This window comes from Vollenhovia emeryi, unplaced genomic scaffold (genome assembly GCF_000949405.1).
Source record: "Vollenhovia emeryi isolate VEMERY1.0 unplaced genomic scaffold, V.emery_V1.0 DF939186.1, whole genome shotgun sequence".
NCBI classification, from domain to species: Eukaryota; Metazoa; Arthropoda; class Insecta; order Hymenoptera; family Formicidae; genus Vollenhovia; species Vollenhovia emeryi.
This window is the reverse complement of record NW_011967180.1, coordinates 926,802-942,009: the sequence shown is the minus strand read 5'-3', so window position 1 is coordinate 942,009 and position 15,208 is coordinate 926,802. Positions and strand designations below refer to the sequence as shown.

At 40.5% G+C, this 15,208-nt stretch overlaps 1 protein-coding gene across 1 annotated transcript in view; it reads left to right on the top strand.

The window, feature by feature from the left end:
- Positions 1-1,168: 1,168 nt before the first annotated feature.
- The window catches only part of LOC105562562, a 19,059-nt gene continuing 5,019 nt past the window's right edge, over positions 1,169-15,208 (top strand). The window contains exons 1-5 of the mRNA XM_012013508.1: positions 1,169-1,513; positions 4,237-4,386; positions 11,799-11,959; positions 13,681-13,783; positions 13,933-14,489. Coding sequence (XP_011868898.1) covers positions 1,276-1,513; positions 4,237-4,386; positions 11,799-11,959; positions 13,681-13,783; positions 13,933-14,489 — 1,209 coding nt within the window. The 5' untranslated portion in view covers positions 1,169-1,275. The remainder of the gene's footprint in view (positions 1,514-4,236; positions 4,387-11,798; positions 11,960-13,680; positions 13,784-13,932; positions 14,490-15,208) is intronic.

Below are 15,208 nucleotides of genomic sequence, written 5' to 3'. Positions count from 1 at the left end.
TAGGTTTCATACGAAAATATGAACTTCCAGCGGACGCTGCGTCGTTTTTACGCGCCGGAAGTTGAAGTAAATCGGCGAATGATCGATTGACGGTAATTCAGAAGAAACGTACCGCCGATAAAACAGATATGTACGTTAACGCGCCTTGATACAGCGCGGCGGGATGAGGAGACGTGTTGGTTGCATAGAAGTAGGAGTAAAAAAAATGTATAAGATTTTTTTCTAATAAATCTGTACAGCCAAAAAGTTTTTCTAAACGTCGAAGAAAATGTAATTGTTGGTAAGAGATTTTAATGGATGCTTTTCGTTAATCTTTAATATTTTGCTAATTAATATTTGAATTCGGTGTTCGTTAAAAGCAAAATCCAATGTTACTGCAATTATCTGAAAAATAAGATGATAAAAAGTAATACACAAATTTAAATAAACATGGATTACCTTTCACGTAAAATTATGTACTAAAAAGATTTGTAGAAAATAATTCTATTGACTTTTGTAATAGAGTAGAATCGAAATATTAAAATTTTTGTAAACAAATATACATTTGGTAGAATGTCAGTTATATAATTACAAGATACAACTCGCAACCTTCATCTTTATAGTAACAAATAATCTCGTTATTGTCGTTGGGGTACAAAAATAAAAAATTAAGCTCGGTATCCTTGCAGCTCTGCCTTCTTTCCGCTCTTCTTTCTCTCCTGCTCTATAGTGCTACATGGCTTATACATAGAGATACAGCAATACAGAGTATTTTTACAAAGTTATATCTGTAAAACTGGTTGCAAGTTGGAAAACATATTCCTTTAATTGATCGTACAACTATTTATGTTTATTTCTATTTCCTTAGACTTAATTTTATCATTGTTTTTCTTTGTTACTAGAGCTTTTTCTCTTCTCCCTTTTGTAGAATATTTATGAAAGACGAAGAGACATTAGCAAAAAGTTCTACCAACGATCTCACAAACGATGTCCGAGATGTCGTATTAAAATATATTTACTGTTAATCTTCGTGACACGCGCGCGTGTCCTCCCGTCAAGTCAATAAAAATCGACCCACATACGAAAACGGAATATCGGAGCTCGCGCGGGGATACCGTGGCCGGTGGCAGGAGAGGCCCCTGAGAGATGCGTGGGCCCGACACGTCCGCCTGGTCCCAATGCCGGTCAGTCGGCTATCTCGGTCCCCGGTGTTAGCGCGGACGTGCCCCCGCGACTACACGCCGCACCGTCGGGGAATGCGTTTTCGCGAGCGTCGGTGGATCCGAAGGCGCGATTATGCCATCACGCTACCATGGGATATTTGTCTTGTGTATCGCCACGGTAGCATCCTGTCCGCCGGCGGGGGGACGGTGCTCTGTCTGGCGCGCACTAAGTAGCGTAAGCGTGCTGCTCACCTTGCCGGAGATGACGCGCCAATGGTCGCTCTTAGGACTGAATATCTGGCCGAATCACGCGGCGGATAAGCCGACGTCTAACGAACTCCTCGAACGTGACGCGACTCGATTTTCCCGGGGTGAGTAGACGGGAGTGCGGCGGTTACGAGCGACGTAAAAAGAAATTGAAGAGGGGCAACGGGGTGTATCGGTATGTCGGCGGCGAGTTTTAATAATTCAAAATACGACGCCACCGCAACGCCGCGCGATGGCGATCGCGTACGTATATTTGAATACTGTAAACTGACGTTGGCACACTCGCGTACTCCTACTTTAAAGCTGAGGAAAATTGAGGAGAATTTCGCGGAGAAAATTCCCGTGGCTCCTTTGCGCGACAGCATTCTTGGGCATTCTTGGTTTGCCGTCGCGCGTTTGCTTTCTGATTTCAGAGAAAGAGAAAGAAAGAGAGAGAGCGAGAGAGAGAGAGAGAGAGAGAGAGAGAGAGAGAGAGAGAGAGAGAGAGAGAGAGAGAGAGAGAAGAGACGTAAATGAAAGAATAAACGCTTCTCCTCGCGGCGCGCAGGCAGTTTTACGAATTTTGCAAAAGCACTTCTCCGAACGTGTTCCCTGCATATTGAATGATGCATATATAACGGATGATAAATTGTATAATGCAGTCGTTCCACAAATAATTGCGCAAAATACTATTCGCCGGTTCTTGACGGTAGTTTTACTATCGAGCTACTTGCTTTGACCTCCGCCAATGCAGTCTTGTTCATTAATGCCTGGACCTGTATTTTTCTCATCATTTTTCTCATCTATGCAAATCACCGAGTTTCAGACTTCTATTGAAGCTGTGTGAACTACAGCCTCAATAGAAGAGGAAACTCATCGATGCGTAGATGGGAATAAAGATTATGAAATTGTGAATCCTGGTAAAACTGAGGTCCAGGCGTTAATGAATAAGACCGTGCGTGTCGTTTCTCGCTTTTAATATTTTTACGACAGAATTATTATTTTTTTAAATAGAACACTGGCACACCCCGAGAAACCACTCTCTAAAAGTCAATCAGTGGGTTATCACTGAAAGCAGTGAATATTCACTGATTTACAGTTAGAAGTATAGCACTAAATAATTCAGTGCTATACTTATAACTGTTTTCAGTGATAATCCACTGGATTCAGAGAGCCAGAGGGGTAAAAAGTGTAAGTGGAACCTGTACATATCCCAGTGATCACGAAAGGATTAAAGAAATTCAATTGATCACTCGCTGCACTCGAGTCGATTCTCTAATAGCGAATTCGGTTGCTTGCACTAGTGCGCACACAGTGCACACTAAGGCTTATTTATAGCCAATTCTTATACTGAAAGCTAAGACCTAACCCCTTGAAATATTTCTTATCCAGAAAAATGGTCTGTGAACAGCGTTCACATGGATAATTTTTTTGAACACTCTTTGAACACTAGACACTCTTTGAACATGTATTTAAGGCAAAGTTAAATATAAGAATTGACTATAAACAAGCCTAAGTGTGCACTCAGTGCGCACTAGTCGCAAGCAATCCGAATTCGCTATGGGGAATCAGGTGAAAGCGATTGAAACAATAAAGTTCGACTTTTACATTATTTTTATTATTTTTCCCCGAGAAGCCCTTTTTCGAATGCAAACGTAAAGCATTGGCATTCAAGTGAAGAGAGGCGCCAGGCGCACTGTAAATAAATTCACATTATTCCGCTGAAAGTTTACATCTGCGGATGTTTGCCGGATTACTCGCGTAACCAGAGTAGCGATCGTACACATATATACTTTTCCCCGAGGGGGAAACCGCTGAGGGCATTGTGGTGTACAGATTTGCGGCATTACTGGGCATTACTAGGCACTTTTTGGGCATTAGTTTGGGCATTAGGCCTTACTGGGGCATTATAAAGATAAAATAAGATAAAACAAGATAAATAAGATAAAGTAAGATAATAAGATCAAGCAATGCTGGGCATTAGTGGGCATTGGTGCACAAGATTTTGGTCAGCGGTTTCCCCCTCGCTTTTCCCTCAGAGTGGAAACATGAAAAGTGAAAAGTTTTACGCGAATATAATAATTTCATTGGTCGAAATAATTGAGTTCGCGTGAAATTTTTCACGTGGAAAATTGTTGGGTCGACGCACAAGTCCCTCCCGTTTTCAAACAAAAAGTTTCATACCTATTACATTTTGTCGATATACACTTAAACAGCGATATATGCAATCTCGCGAGTTGTTTTATAACGATCAGTTTCAATCAAGGCCAAGATTTCGTGATTGTCAATTTCGGGAGGCCGTCCGGAACGTATCTCATCCGTGAAATTAAAATTTCTATTACGAAATCGTCGGAACCATTTGCGAACGGTGGAATCGTCAATGCATCTTCCCCGCAGAACGGAACGTATTTTTCTTCTGGTCTGAACAGCAGTTTTGCCTTTTCGAAAGTAAAACAGCACAGTATGCCGAAAGTGATGCTCATTTTTATCCAACTTTATAAAATTTACGCGGCTCGCAAACGCCAATCGACGACAACAATTAAATCGGACAGTAAAGTTTCCGTTCAAATCGCTACTTTGAAAAGTTTAATACGTCATATAAGTGCGAAGTTGATAGCAGATCGGATTCGTATATAAAGTGCGCGAATGTTTAAACGCGGGACGAACTTTGCATCAACCCGATACACGATCGCCACCCTATTTACCTATTGCGCGTTCGTTTGCACTCCTGTAATCCGCGCCGCGAGAGCGAGATCCGATCCGGAGGGTGACCGTGACGCGTGCGACGGAATTTATTTTTTTTTGTTACCTCCCCAGTTTATTCGACTCGTTTCACGCTTATCCGCAGTGCTGAACTTCTTTCCCGTTCCGGTCGAGGAAGAGTGCCTGTCCGAGGACAAACGACGTCAGGGAATATGCATGAATACATATGAGTGCCGCATTCAGCGCGGGCAATCTCACGGACCGTGCGCGCTCGGTTTCGGCGTGTGCTGCATATGTGAGTATACCTGTCATTCGTACACGTGAATATAACTTGTCATGCGCGTCATCGTAAGGCGATATCGCGAGACCCAGCCGGAGAGGACCTGCCGGAGCGCGCCGATGCATTCCGCTCGCGGGAGAAAAACGATCTCGGTGCGCTCTTTTCCGTGCCGTGTCCTATCCTACGTGTTCCCAATTCCTAATAAAATCGACACAAAGACGTCGCGCTAGTTTTCCCGCACTCGGTTCTTTTCACGCGCAGAGAAATGCCCGGCTTCAAGTATACGCGTCCGCAAAATGTACGGAGGCAAGTCCCCCGTTACGAGATAGGATTCTAATATGAGATAGTGGGTCTTCAACGTCCACATTCAATCGCGAATCTTTTTTTCGCGACGGTCACACGATCCAACGATCAGTTTTTCCCTTGAGGAAATTTACTTCAAATGGAATTGAAGGTTTTAAAAGTAATCTGTCAGATCTAAGAGTTTACTGGAAGAGATTAAAAGTTTACTTGAGTAATTATAGGGGACTTTCCTCTATTTTTTTCCCTAGCGCACAGTGCATTGACTAAACATTGGACCAATGTCGGTCATGTTAGAAATCCATTGGCCGATATTGTCCAACGTAAAGCCAGTATTGGCCATGGGAAAAATGTAAATATTGCACGATAATAATTATGTAATATTAGATTTGTATTGGAAGTGCATTAACCAATATTTAACAGTGTAATAAGAATTTGGTCTAACATTGATACAATATTAGACCAATGTTGCTGAATAGACATTGACTAAATGAGAGAAGGCGTCCATCTCACAATATTCGACCGATATTGGGAATACTAGATTTATATTATTTTCCAATATCGCGCCAATATACTGTGCTACTAGGGTTGTATTTAAGCATAACTGAGTGGTCCTATTGTTCTTCTTTACATAATTTTTTCCTCCAGACTGCGACGTTTCGTCGTTGAAAAATAAAGCGGGAGATATACTTCCAATTAGAGGTTGCGCGTTTATTTTTAGCTTCTAAAGATGCGATTGTGCGAGCGCGATTTCCGCGCCCACGTCGTCGATTCGACGCCGAATCGATCAGCTTCGCGCTTTTCTGCCAGGTTTAACGGTATCAGGATAGCCGGGCGTGTAGCTCTCCGAGACGATCTCAAGCAGCACGCTCTCCTCGATAGCGTGAAAGGGAGCACTTGAGGAAGGAAAGGTAAAAAAAAAAAGGAGGAAACGGTACGCTCTTACCCGAGAGCTCGCGCGACGAGGAAGAACTTGAAGGCCAGGTTATACAGTTACTTAATTGCCTTTCGGCGCGGTTACTAGCCTCACACCGCGCGAGGTCCACCGTCTCCACACTTGTTCGCGTCAGCTTTCAAACAATTCTCAAATATAACCATATGCGTGACCCAAATCCTCTAAAGTTGCGAATATCGCGATGCTTCGCTGCCGCATGTAATTGATGTAATGCCAAATGTAGGACCAAATATAGGAAAGTCACAGGCCAAATGCGAGCAACAATAGCTAATAATAATAATGTTATCAAAAATGTGTTCAAAATTTATTGTCAGAAAACGATATGTGTGCGTATACACGGAATTTTCTTTTAAACTGTATCCTGAAAATCGTGTAATCGTGGGACAACACGGCATTTCGAAAAATGTTATGAGTTTTTCGAAATTTTACCATACATTTCACTAGTAATACATTTACAATTAGCATACGTTTTACTACACTAATAAAAGAGGATCTTAATCCAAAAAAATATTACTTTACTCGAGAAAATTATTCATTAGGTGGCTCTTAATAGCTTATTAACTTAAATTTAAAAAATAATAAACAAATTGAAACATGTATTTCTTTAATTTAAGTATTTATTAAATATCGAACAGTAGATAATTTTAAATTACAAAAATTTTGCTTTAATTCTATAAAATTTCCTCCGCGTACGTTTCGGCTTGCTCGTCATCGAAATTGCAATAAAGTTAAAATTAACGTAGTATCAAAAGTTAAACGTTGCGAAAAGTGTATACTTACTATATGTCATTATAAAACAAATATTTTTCCCAAACTCTGTAACAATAATTAAGCGTATAGTTAAAATAATCGTTGGAAAACTCATTAATCGTCTTCAGGCGAGAAAGTTGAGCCCGAAGGTGAGAATGTCAATTATTATACAATGTAAAACTTATTGTCCAATTGATTATGTAGTCCAGTGTACAATCAATCTCGGTAATGCTGTGAATGTTGAAACGAGGTGGAATTAAAGTCTGACAGATTGCCTTCAGCCTTTTACCGAGAGCAATGCGAGACATGTGTAAAAGGACTGTTGGAATTATATGTCTTCTAAGCGCGTTACATTGTGAAATTTCTTATTTCACGGACACGTTACGTGCCGCGAAAATATATATATTTATCTCACCAGCGATAAATTTCTCGGGAAACTTGGGCTCAATTTCTCACATTTCGCAAAATCCACTTGAAATTTGTCGAAAGGTGGACGTCGCCGCGCGTATTTCCAGCTCTAGAATTTCCCTCGTCCGAGCGCTTGAATTTTCAACGTTGGACTTAACAACTTTGCAGTTGGCCGCCGTATTAAATTCTCATTAAGGGAAGGCACCGGCTCGAAATTCGTTAAGTAATGCACCGTTTATGTACATTAACGGCGATTATGACAAGACACTCTGCGGGCGCGTAGCACAGGATAAATTTAGCCTGCAGAACTTATTTATTTCTAAAGAATTTAATGCCGGTCCACTTGAAAAAAGAAAAGAAGAGAAAAATCTCCTCGAATTACGGCCCCATTGTACGCCCAACAATGTCAATTTTCTTTACGAGGGGATGAGGTAATTTAATGAAGCTAAAGTCGAAATTTCACAGCGTCATTCGCGGGTACGTCCCGATGGCGATTGAATTTTTTACTATAACGAGCGTCTTCGCCTTTACTTTATGCCGCTACCTAAAATTTACGTCTCATGTAGCGCGGAAAAGTTTCTTATTTGCCGGCCCGAGACCACCTTCCGTCTCTGTTTTATGTCGAGTCCCTCGTCCAATCGCTCCTGCTTGCTTTTTATTCGGTCCGCATCCATTCGCCTTTTTCCGCCACGGTGCATGGCTACTGTATGTACAGTCGAAAACAGGGCCATACCGTACGTACGGATTCTTGACCGATTTTCCGAATACCACTTCTCGCTGTGCGTCCGTCCCGCGCATCTCGCGTCCGTGCTCCTCCTCGGCGCATCTTGGAAGTCCGCGTGTTTCGCTGCCGGCCCGGGTGCGTCATCTCGCACAATTTAATATCGCGAAATTCGATATGCGTTACGAAAGGCAGACGATGCATATGCGCTTTACGAGCGAATTTACGAGAGCCGTAACGTGAACAAAATAAATTTCTAATGCTCTCATGGTCAAAGACATGGACGTGACCTTTAGCTATAAATAGCTCCCCGCAGTTTTATGGGATTAAAACGGCAATTATGTAACGGACGGCGGGCGACAATCCTAAAGAATATATACGCGATGTGTACGTTTTTAGGTGCTGGCACTTTATAACTTGTCCGTCCCGGAAGTCTGCCGATCCACGTGGTTTATCGGAGCGAATCTCGCGCGTCTCGGGACGCGTCCGCGTTCTCCTTTCATCGCGATGTCCAACGTTCAATTTCAACGTCTAAAAGTTGCAGCCTCAAGGAAAGAGGAGGAATGAGCAATTGCGAGTTCGTCCAAGAGAATCTTCGGTCTACAATGTGCGTCTAGAAACATTCTATTTCGCAGCTAATAAAAATATTAAAACTTTTTCACAAATTTATAAATTGCACATTGTACAATCGTACGTTGTCTTTGATTTGCTCACATTGTATAGAATGTTTCTGCACGGAGAGAAGTTTCTCTTAAAATTTATCCTGAAAACCGTGTAAGTCGTGGAACAACGTGGCGTTTTAAGGAAATTTATGAGAGTTGTTTGAAAGTTCGTCCGAAAGAATCTTCAGCCTTTACAATATGCTCTTTGCGTCTAGAAACATCCTATTTCGCAGCTAATAAAAACATTAAAACAGTTTGACAAATTTATAAATCACACATTGTACAATCGTACGTTGTCTTTGATTTGCTCACATGGTATAGAATGTTTCTACACGGAGAGAAGTTTCTTTTCATCCTGAAAAACCGTGTAAATTGTGGGACAACGTAGCGTTTTAAGGAACTTTATGAGAGTTTTTTGAAAGTTCGTCCAAGAGAATCTTCAGTCTTTATAACATGCTCTTTGCGTCTAGAAACATTCTATTTCGTAGCCAATAAGTACGTTTAAAAAATGTGTGCAAATTAATACACTGTGCAGTATATATTGTACAATCGTACATCGTCTACAAGTTTTTAAGCGTTTTAAATTGCTTACGTAACATAGAACGTTTCTACACGAGGAGAATTTTCTCTTAAAATTTATCCTGAAAACCGTGTAAATCGTGGGACAACGTGGCGTTTTAGGGAACTTTATGAGAGTTTTTTTGAAAGTTTACCATACTTTTTACTAGTAAAATGTACACTAAGTATAATTACTAGTAAAATGTATGGTAAAATTTAAAAGACTCATAAAATTCTTTAAAATGCCGTATTGTCCCACGATTGCATGATTTTCAGGGTAAATTTTAAGAAAAAGTTTTCTGTATTAAATATAACATCAAGATCAGCTGTTGTCAATTTATACACGGACAGAATTTTCTCTTAATCATGAAAATCATAGAATCGCGGAACAGCACGGCGTTTCGGAGAATTTTATGAGAGTTTTTGAAATTTTACCATACATTTTACTAGTAAAATTAAAAAAACTCTTATAAACCCTAGCGGATAAATTTCTATAATATAAATAACTACAAAAAATTGACTTGAAATATAAATTTGTAGAAATTTTTATATCTTCGTTGAAACATTAATTTTTTTGTAAAAATAACTACGAAATAATACCACAAATTATGTTCTCAAATCAAGAAATTATTGCAAGTAGTATTTCATGAAAATGTACAATTTTGTAAAAATTAGTACAAAACTTTACTAGTTTTAAAATTTTGAGAGACAATATAAAATCTTAAAGACTTAAAACATCTGCTTACTTGTAGAATATTCCAAAAATTAACTAAATAAGTGTTCCAATTCTAGCATTTTCACGTTAATTTTTATAACGCTTTTTAAATTTACGTAGAATCTCTTAGATTCTGGCAGTATATCTTTTGTAGAATTTCGTAGAATTATTTCCGGCAGGGAAGTTCTTAAAAATTCCATGTTGTTCCACGATCACGTGATTTTCAGGGTGAATTTTAAGAGAAAATCCGTGCGGACGCAAAGAGCACATTGTAGAATAGGCTTTAGAATTAAGGTCGAGAATTCTGAGATATCCCATACCGTGTTGACCCACACAAGTGAGGCCCCGACGCCGTGTATAAGCGGACGCGCGCGCGCGTGTGTATTTGTGCACGCGTACGCAAATATACATATACGGCGCGTGTGTGGTAAACGTTCGCGCGCTCGAAAGCCACCTCTGCCCACCTCCCGGCTGTTTGTGCTCCTCTCATTGAATGCGCGTAGCCGGCAACCGCGACATCAGCCGCTCATGCATTTTTTACGTTGCCCACCAAGCTGTCCCTCCCGTTCCTCCTCCCTCGCCGCGCCGCGGAAGGAAGTAAGATCTACACGCGAGGAGGCAGCGAGCGTTTCTTCCAGCCGCGGCTGGAAGACAACCGTAGCAACCTATAAAAGACAGTTTTTCTTAACATACGAACGCATGAAAAAGGTTAAAATATGCTGGAATCGTAATTGCTTTTCCTTTTGAAAGATATGTTTCCAATTTATATTTTAAATGTATTTTAAAAACTTTTTTTAAGGACCGTGAACAATGTACATCCTATTTACAACGATGTCTAAATAAAAACAGGGATATACAAGATTGATTATATCTTAGAAACGATTGAGTCTTCGACTTATATTTATTATGACTTTTTTACTCAATACTATGTGCATCATCTACTGTATGCATAAATACTGAATATTTCAAAAGGGAGAGAAATTACAATTCCAGCCTGTTGTAACCTTTTTGCTGTGGGGAAAAAAAGACAGCAGCCCATTTTGGGGCCCCACAATTAGCGATCGAATTATTTGGATTGTTCGTAGCGCTAATCTTTTACGAATTTTACCCCGCGTAACTAAAAATCGCAATTAGCTATTCTATCTACATCCAAGATTTTGAAGTAATACTAATCAATTCCCTCAATTAGTTCTGTCGATATTCAGTAACGCAAGGATAATTTTCACCTAAGAGGCACTAACTGAAAAGTTGCCTAACTACCAAAAATCGGTCCAAATTTTTCCCAGAGTCGAGTGTCGCGAACAATCCAAATAATTCGATTACTAATTGTGGGCCCCAAAATGGGTTGCTGTCTTTTTTTTCCCCCCAGAGCGATACACTTCCTTTTATAGGTTGCTAAGGTTGTCGAAAATGTCAGAAAACGTTCAGATATATTTACAAGTTAGTGGGAATCAAGTTGGAATCACTTGCGATGGCAAATTTGACCAAGAAGAGGTGCCGTCCATTCAAACGGAGCCTTGATTCCACCGTGAGCCGGCGTGGCGCGGCGGGCCGTGCTGAATAGCGTCTTGAGATTCTAAAACGGTCACCTGAATGCCTGAATGAGAACTCGTTATCGAAGCCGGAGGCTGTTGGTGAGAATAACGCGCGGCGACGCCCACCGGCGGATACTTGGCGAAAGTGTTAGAATGTCTGGCATTCGCGTTTAATCCGTCCGCGCGCGGACGTGAATTTCAAACAGGAAATTTCGGCGAAAACCCGGGCAGGCCGTCCCCGGTTTTTCTCGTTTCCCGCGATTAAACCAGCGACGCCGATCCGCGTTCTTCCCCCTCGCGTCGGGATGAAAAGAAGTTTATGAATTTTCGAAACACGTCGCGCGGGATATGAAGTCATTTAACGTACAATACGTTCGAGGGGGAGGAAGTGGGGTATAAATGATGCGAAGTATAAAAAGTTTGCGCTGGGTATTCCCCGCGAGAGCCAAGCCAACTCAGGTGTCTGATTTCCCACTTAACTTTAGAAGGCTAAGCATTGTTAGCTTGAGCTTTAAACGCCCGAGCGTCGATAGCTTTAAACGTTCGGATTCATTAATCGTGCATTCGTTTAATTATGGACGTGATCCTTCATAGGATATAATCCTTAACTGCGCACGATATATTTTAACGGGTTTAACGGCGAACGCGTTAACTCGCTCGGTCTCCGTTCGGTGATCGGCGGCAAGTGCGGGCCAATTCCGCGCGTGGCCTCCGTGCGCGTTTTCCTCACGGCTAATTAAATATTCCGATGCGTACGAGACGTAAACGCTCCGGCGCGCGCGAGTATTTCGTTAACTGTGTCAGCAATTAATACGGTTTGCAGTCACGGCAAGCTGCGACAGTGAGGTACAGAATAATCTGACCTACGTGACCAGTCCTGGTTTTCCCAACCTCATCGACCGGCCTATGAACTGCACGGTGGTTGTACGGAAGATCGATACGGAGGTCAGCCAGTTGAGGATCGACTTCGTCCATTTCAACATTGTAAGTCTCAGGGATGCCTTATTATTATAGCGTTATCTACTGGGAGTAGACCGGGGGGGAGGCTAGTTGCAACTGTCGATTTCCCGAGTGCGCTTTAGTACATCTAATATTCCGCGAGTTGTCAAGACAATGTCGATACTAACACGACGTGCGAATGAAGCGCCCGTATCTTCTTCTCGAAAGACCCGACGTTAATTTCACTTCGTATTATTTGGGAATCGGCGTTGTCGGTATTGCTGAAGTATCTTCACCGGTGTCATTTTTCATGTATAAACTCACACTGACAGAAACAAACTGGTTTCAGCTACCACGATCTCACTATAATTTATAGTCATTTTATGAGCCAACCACATTTTTATAATTCCTCCAACTACGTAAGTTACGGTTGACCTAACAATGTTTTATAGTTCTCGTAGACACAATATTGGTCCATGCAACTTACGATATGGTTGTCATAAATCAAAACGAGCTCTTAATTTGGTAAGGTGTACTATAAATATTGCAGTAACAACCACAAGTAAAATTTCGAATCACTATATGTAATAGCAATAATCGTAGTTGTATTGCAAGTAATATTCCACGCTTTTTATTGCATTACCTGGATATTTTAACGGAACAATAGTTAAAAGCTTATCTTTTATAGTATTTTTTTTAAATAGTTGACATCACTGCGTCTATATGGTTGCGATTACTAATATTATAGTAATAATTACTATAAAAATAATATTCCCGACTATAATTATTTTACTATGCAATTATAGTTTCAAATACTACATATTTTTCTATCAGTGCACATAGCAATGCACGTCTAAAAAATGTCTTTGAGACACTTTTTAGACGTACATGTCTAAAAGACAACTTAATGCCGTCTTAAAGATGTCTTTTAGACATGCATGCTATCTGGGAATATGCTACAGTTTAATATTGATTTTATTACGAATGAATTTAAGTGGCGAGAGAGAGAGAGAGAGAGAGGGGGAGAGTGAAAGGGGGGAGGGAAGAAGAGGGAAGGAAAGAAAATTGAACGAAGTAATCAAGAAACAAATTGTTTATTAGTTTTTACATTTTGAGCTAAAATAAAACGCACGAGTAATTTGTTCGAAAAATTAAAATAGTTAACGGTCAAACGCTCGCTACATGTAATAACAAATGTACAAGAGTCACCAAAAAGAAAAAAAATCGAACGAGCAATATAAGATACTGCGCCATTACAAATCTGTAGTTTATTGTCTGATAGTAAACTGAAGATTGTGTACGTTTCGACTTCGCTGGGTCTTCTTCTCGGCATAATAATTAATAAGACAAATAAGAATAAGTTACACACTCTGTAAAAGTCAATCAGGGCATTATAACTGCAATGAGAAAAAATATCCGATTACATACAGTCGAATAATCCCATTACATAATAAAAAAAACAGATATGTCCGATTGAATTGTGTATCCGATGAAAAATATGATCGGTTTTTCGATTCAATTTCATCGGGCATATACATAATTTAATCGAAAAAGTTGATCGGAAAAATTAACCATCGGAAACACTATTTACTTGGTTTATCCGATGGGAATTTTTCTCAGTGTGTTAACATACTGAGTAAAAATAACTTGATGAATAATTCGTTTGAATTAGCGATGTCGAATCGCGGAAGTATGCGAGGCGGAAAGAAGAACTGGAAAAAAAAGAGTGTTTCTCTAAAGTCACGCGGAACTGAAAAATGTTGTAGGGTCAGCCAAACGCCGTGACCGGCATGTGCGACGGAGATGTCATGGTAATTAACAATAACAGGACGTCTCTCGAACTGTGTGGATGGAACAGCGGGCAACACGGTGAGTGCTACTCAATTATTCCACGAGCTCCCGTAACCGTAGTACCGTGAGTCTAAAGCGTTAAAATTCGTTCCGCGGGTCACCTCGGGCACGTGCGCGCGTTCCAAGCAATTTAAATAGCACGGGCTGTGCTCTGTGTATCCCGACAGTGTACGTGGACGTGGGCGAAGGCGACGAACCAATCACTTTAAACTTCCGGCTGCCGAGCGGGCTGCAGCCACGAATGTGGGAGATGCGGGTGGTGCAACTGGGTTTCGAGCAACGCGCTCCGGTCGGGTGTCTCCAATACTTTCTCTCGTCCAGCGGCACGCTGAGGACATTCAATTACCTCCCGAACGGCAGATACCTCGCCGAACGCGACTACCTATTATGCGTTCGTCAGGAGAGGGACATGTGCGGTATCGCTTATCAGCCCTGCACGCCAAACTCTTTTCGGATAGGTCCCGGTAGGCCTCAGGACACGTCCAACGCGACCGGCAACGTCGTGCCCGCAGCGATCGCCACGAACGGCGGAAACGCCTCCGCTGTCGATCTAAACGTCGCTCCCGCAAACGGTCTCGACGCGGACGTCGTCGAGGGATCGGGTGCGGGATCACCCGACCAGGAAATGGCTTTTACTCCCAGCACGAATTCGGTCCAGCCCTTCCTCGGGAGACGATGCAGGGACAGGATACTCATTCCTTGCGATTTTGAGGAATTTATCACAGTACGTCGCGTTTCAGAGAATTTTTTTTCCGTTATAATTAGGAAATCTCGGGTAATATATTTACCGCTACACGGAAAAAAATACTGTTGAATTGAAAAGAATGAAGTTGCTTGAATTAAGCGTTAACGTGGCTGACACGAACATTAATAATTCATTCAATTATATCTGCTACACTGATAAAATAATATCTTCATCCAAAAAGTATTACTTTACTCAGAAAAACATGCATTGCTTTAATTTAAGTATTTATTAAATATTAAAGAATAGATAATTTTAAATTAAATATATATTGTGCATTAATAAAAAATGTTATTTTAATTCTATAAAATGTTTACGAAGATGTAATTTTCACAGCGATGAAAATTGGATTTCTTATTTAACAAAAACAATTATTTCATTTAATAAATAGTATTCTATATCTAATGAAATCTTTATTTGAATGTAGAAAATGTAATGATTTAAATTAATGTACTTAATATAATACATGGATTTACTTAAAATTTGATAGTTTTCTTTAAATGAAATATTTCCTTCAATATAAAAAATTTAAGTAAATCTATTTACTTAGTTAAAAAAAATTTTTGTCAGAATGTTTTTCATTCATTAACATTGACGTTGAAACAACGATTTTATTTCAATTACATTGATCTTGTTGACACAACATTACTTTTTTCCGTGTACATCATATTATATGGTAATTATTTAGATTAACACACCCA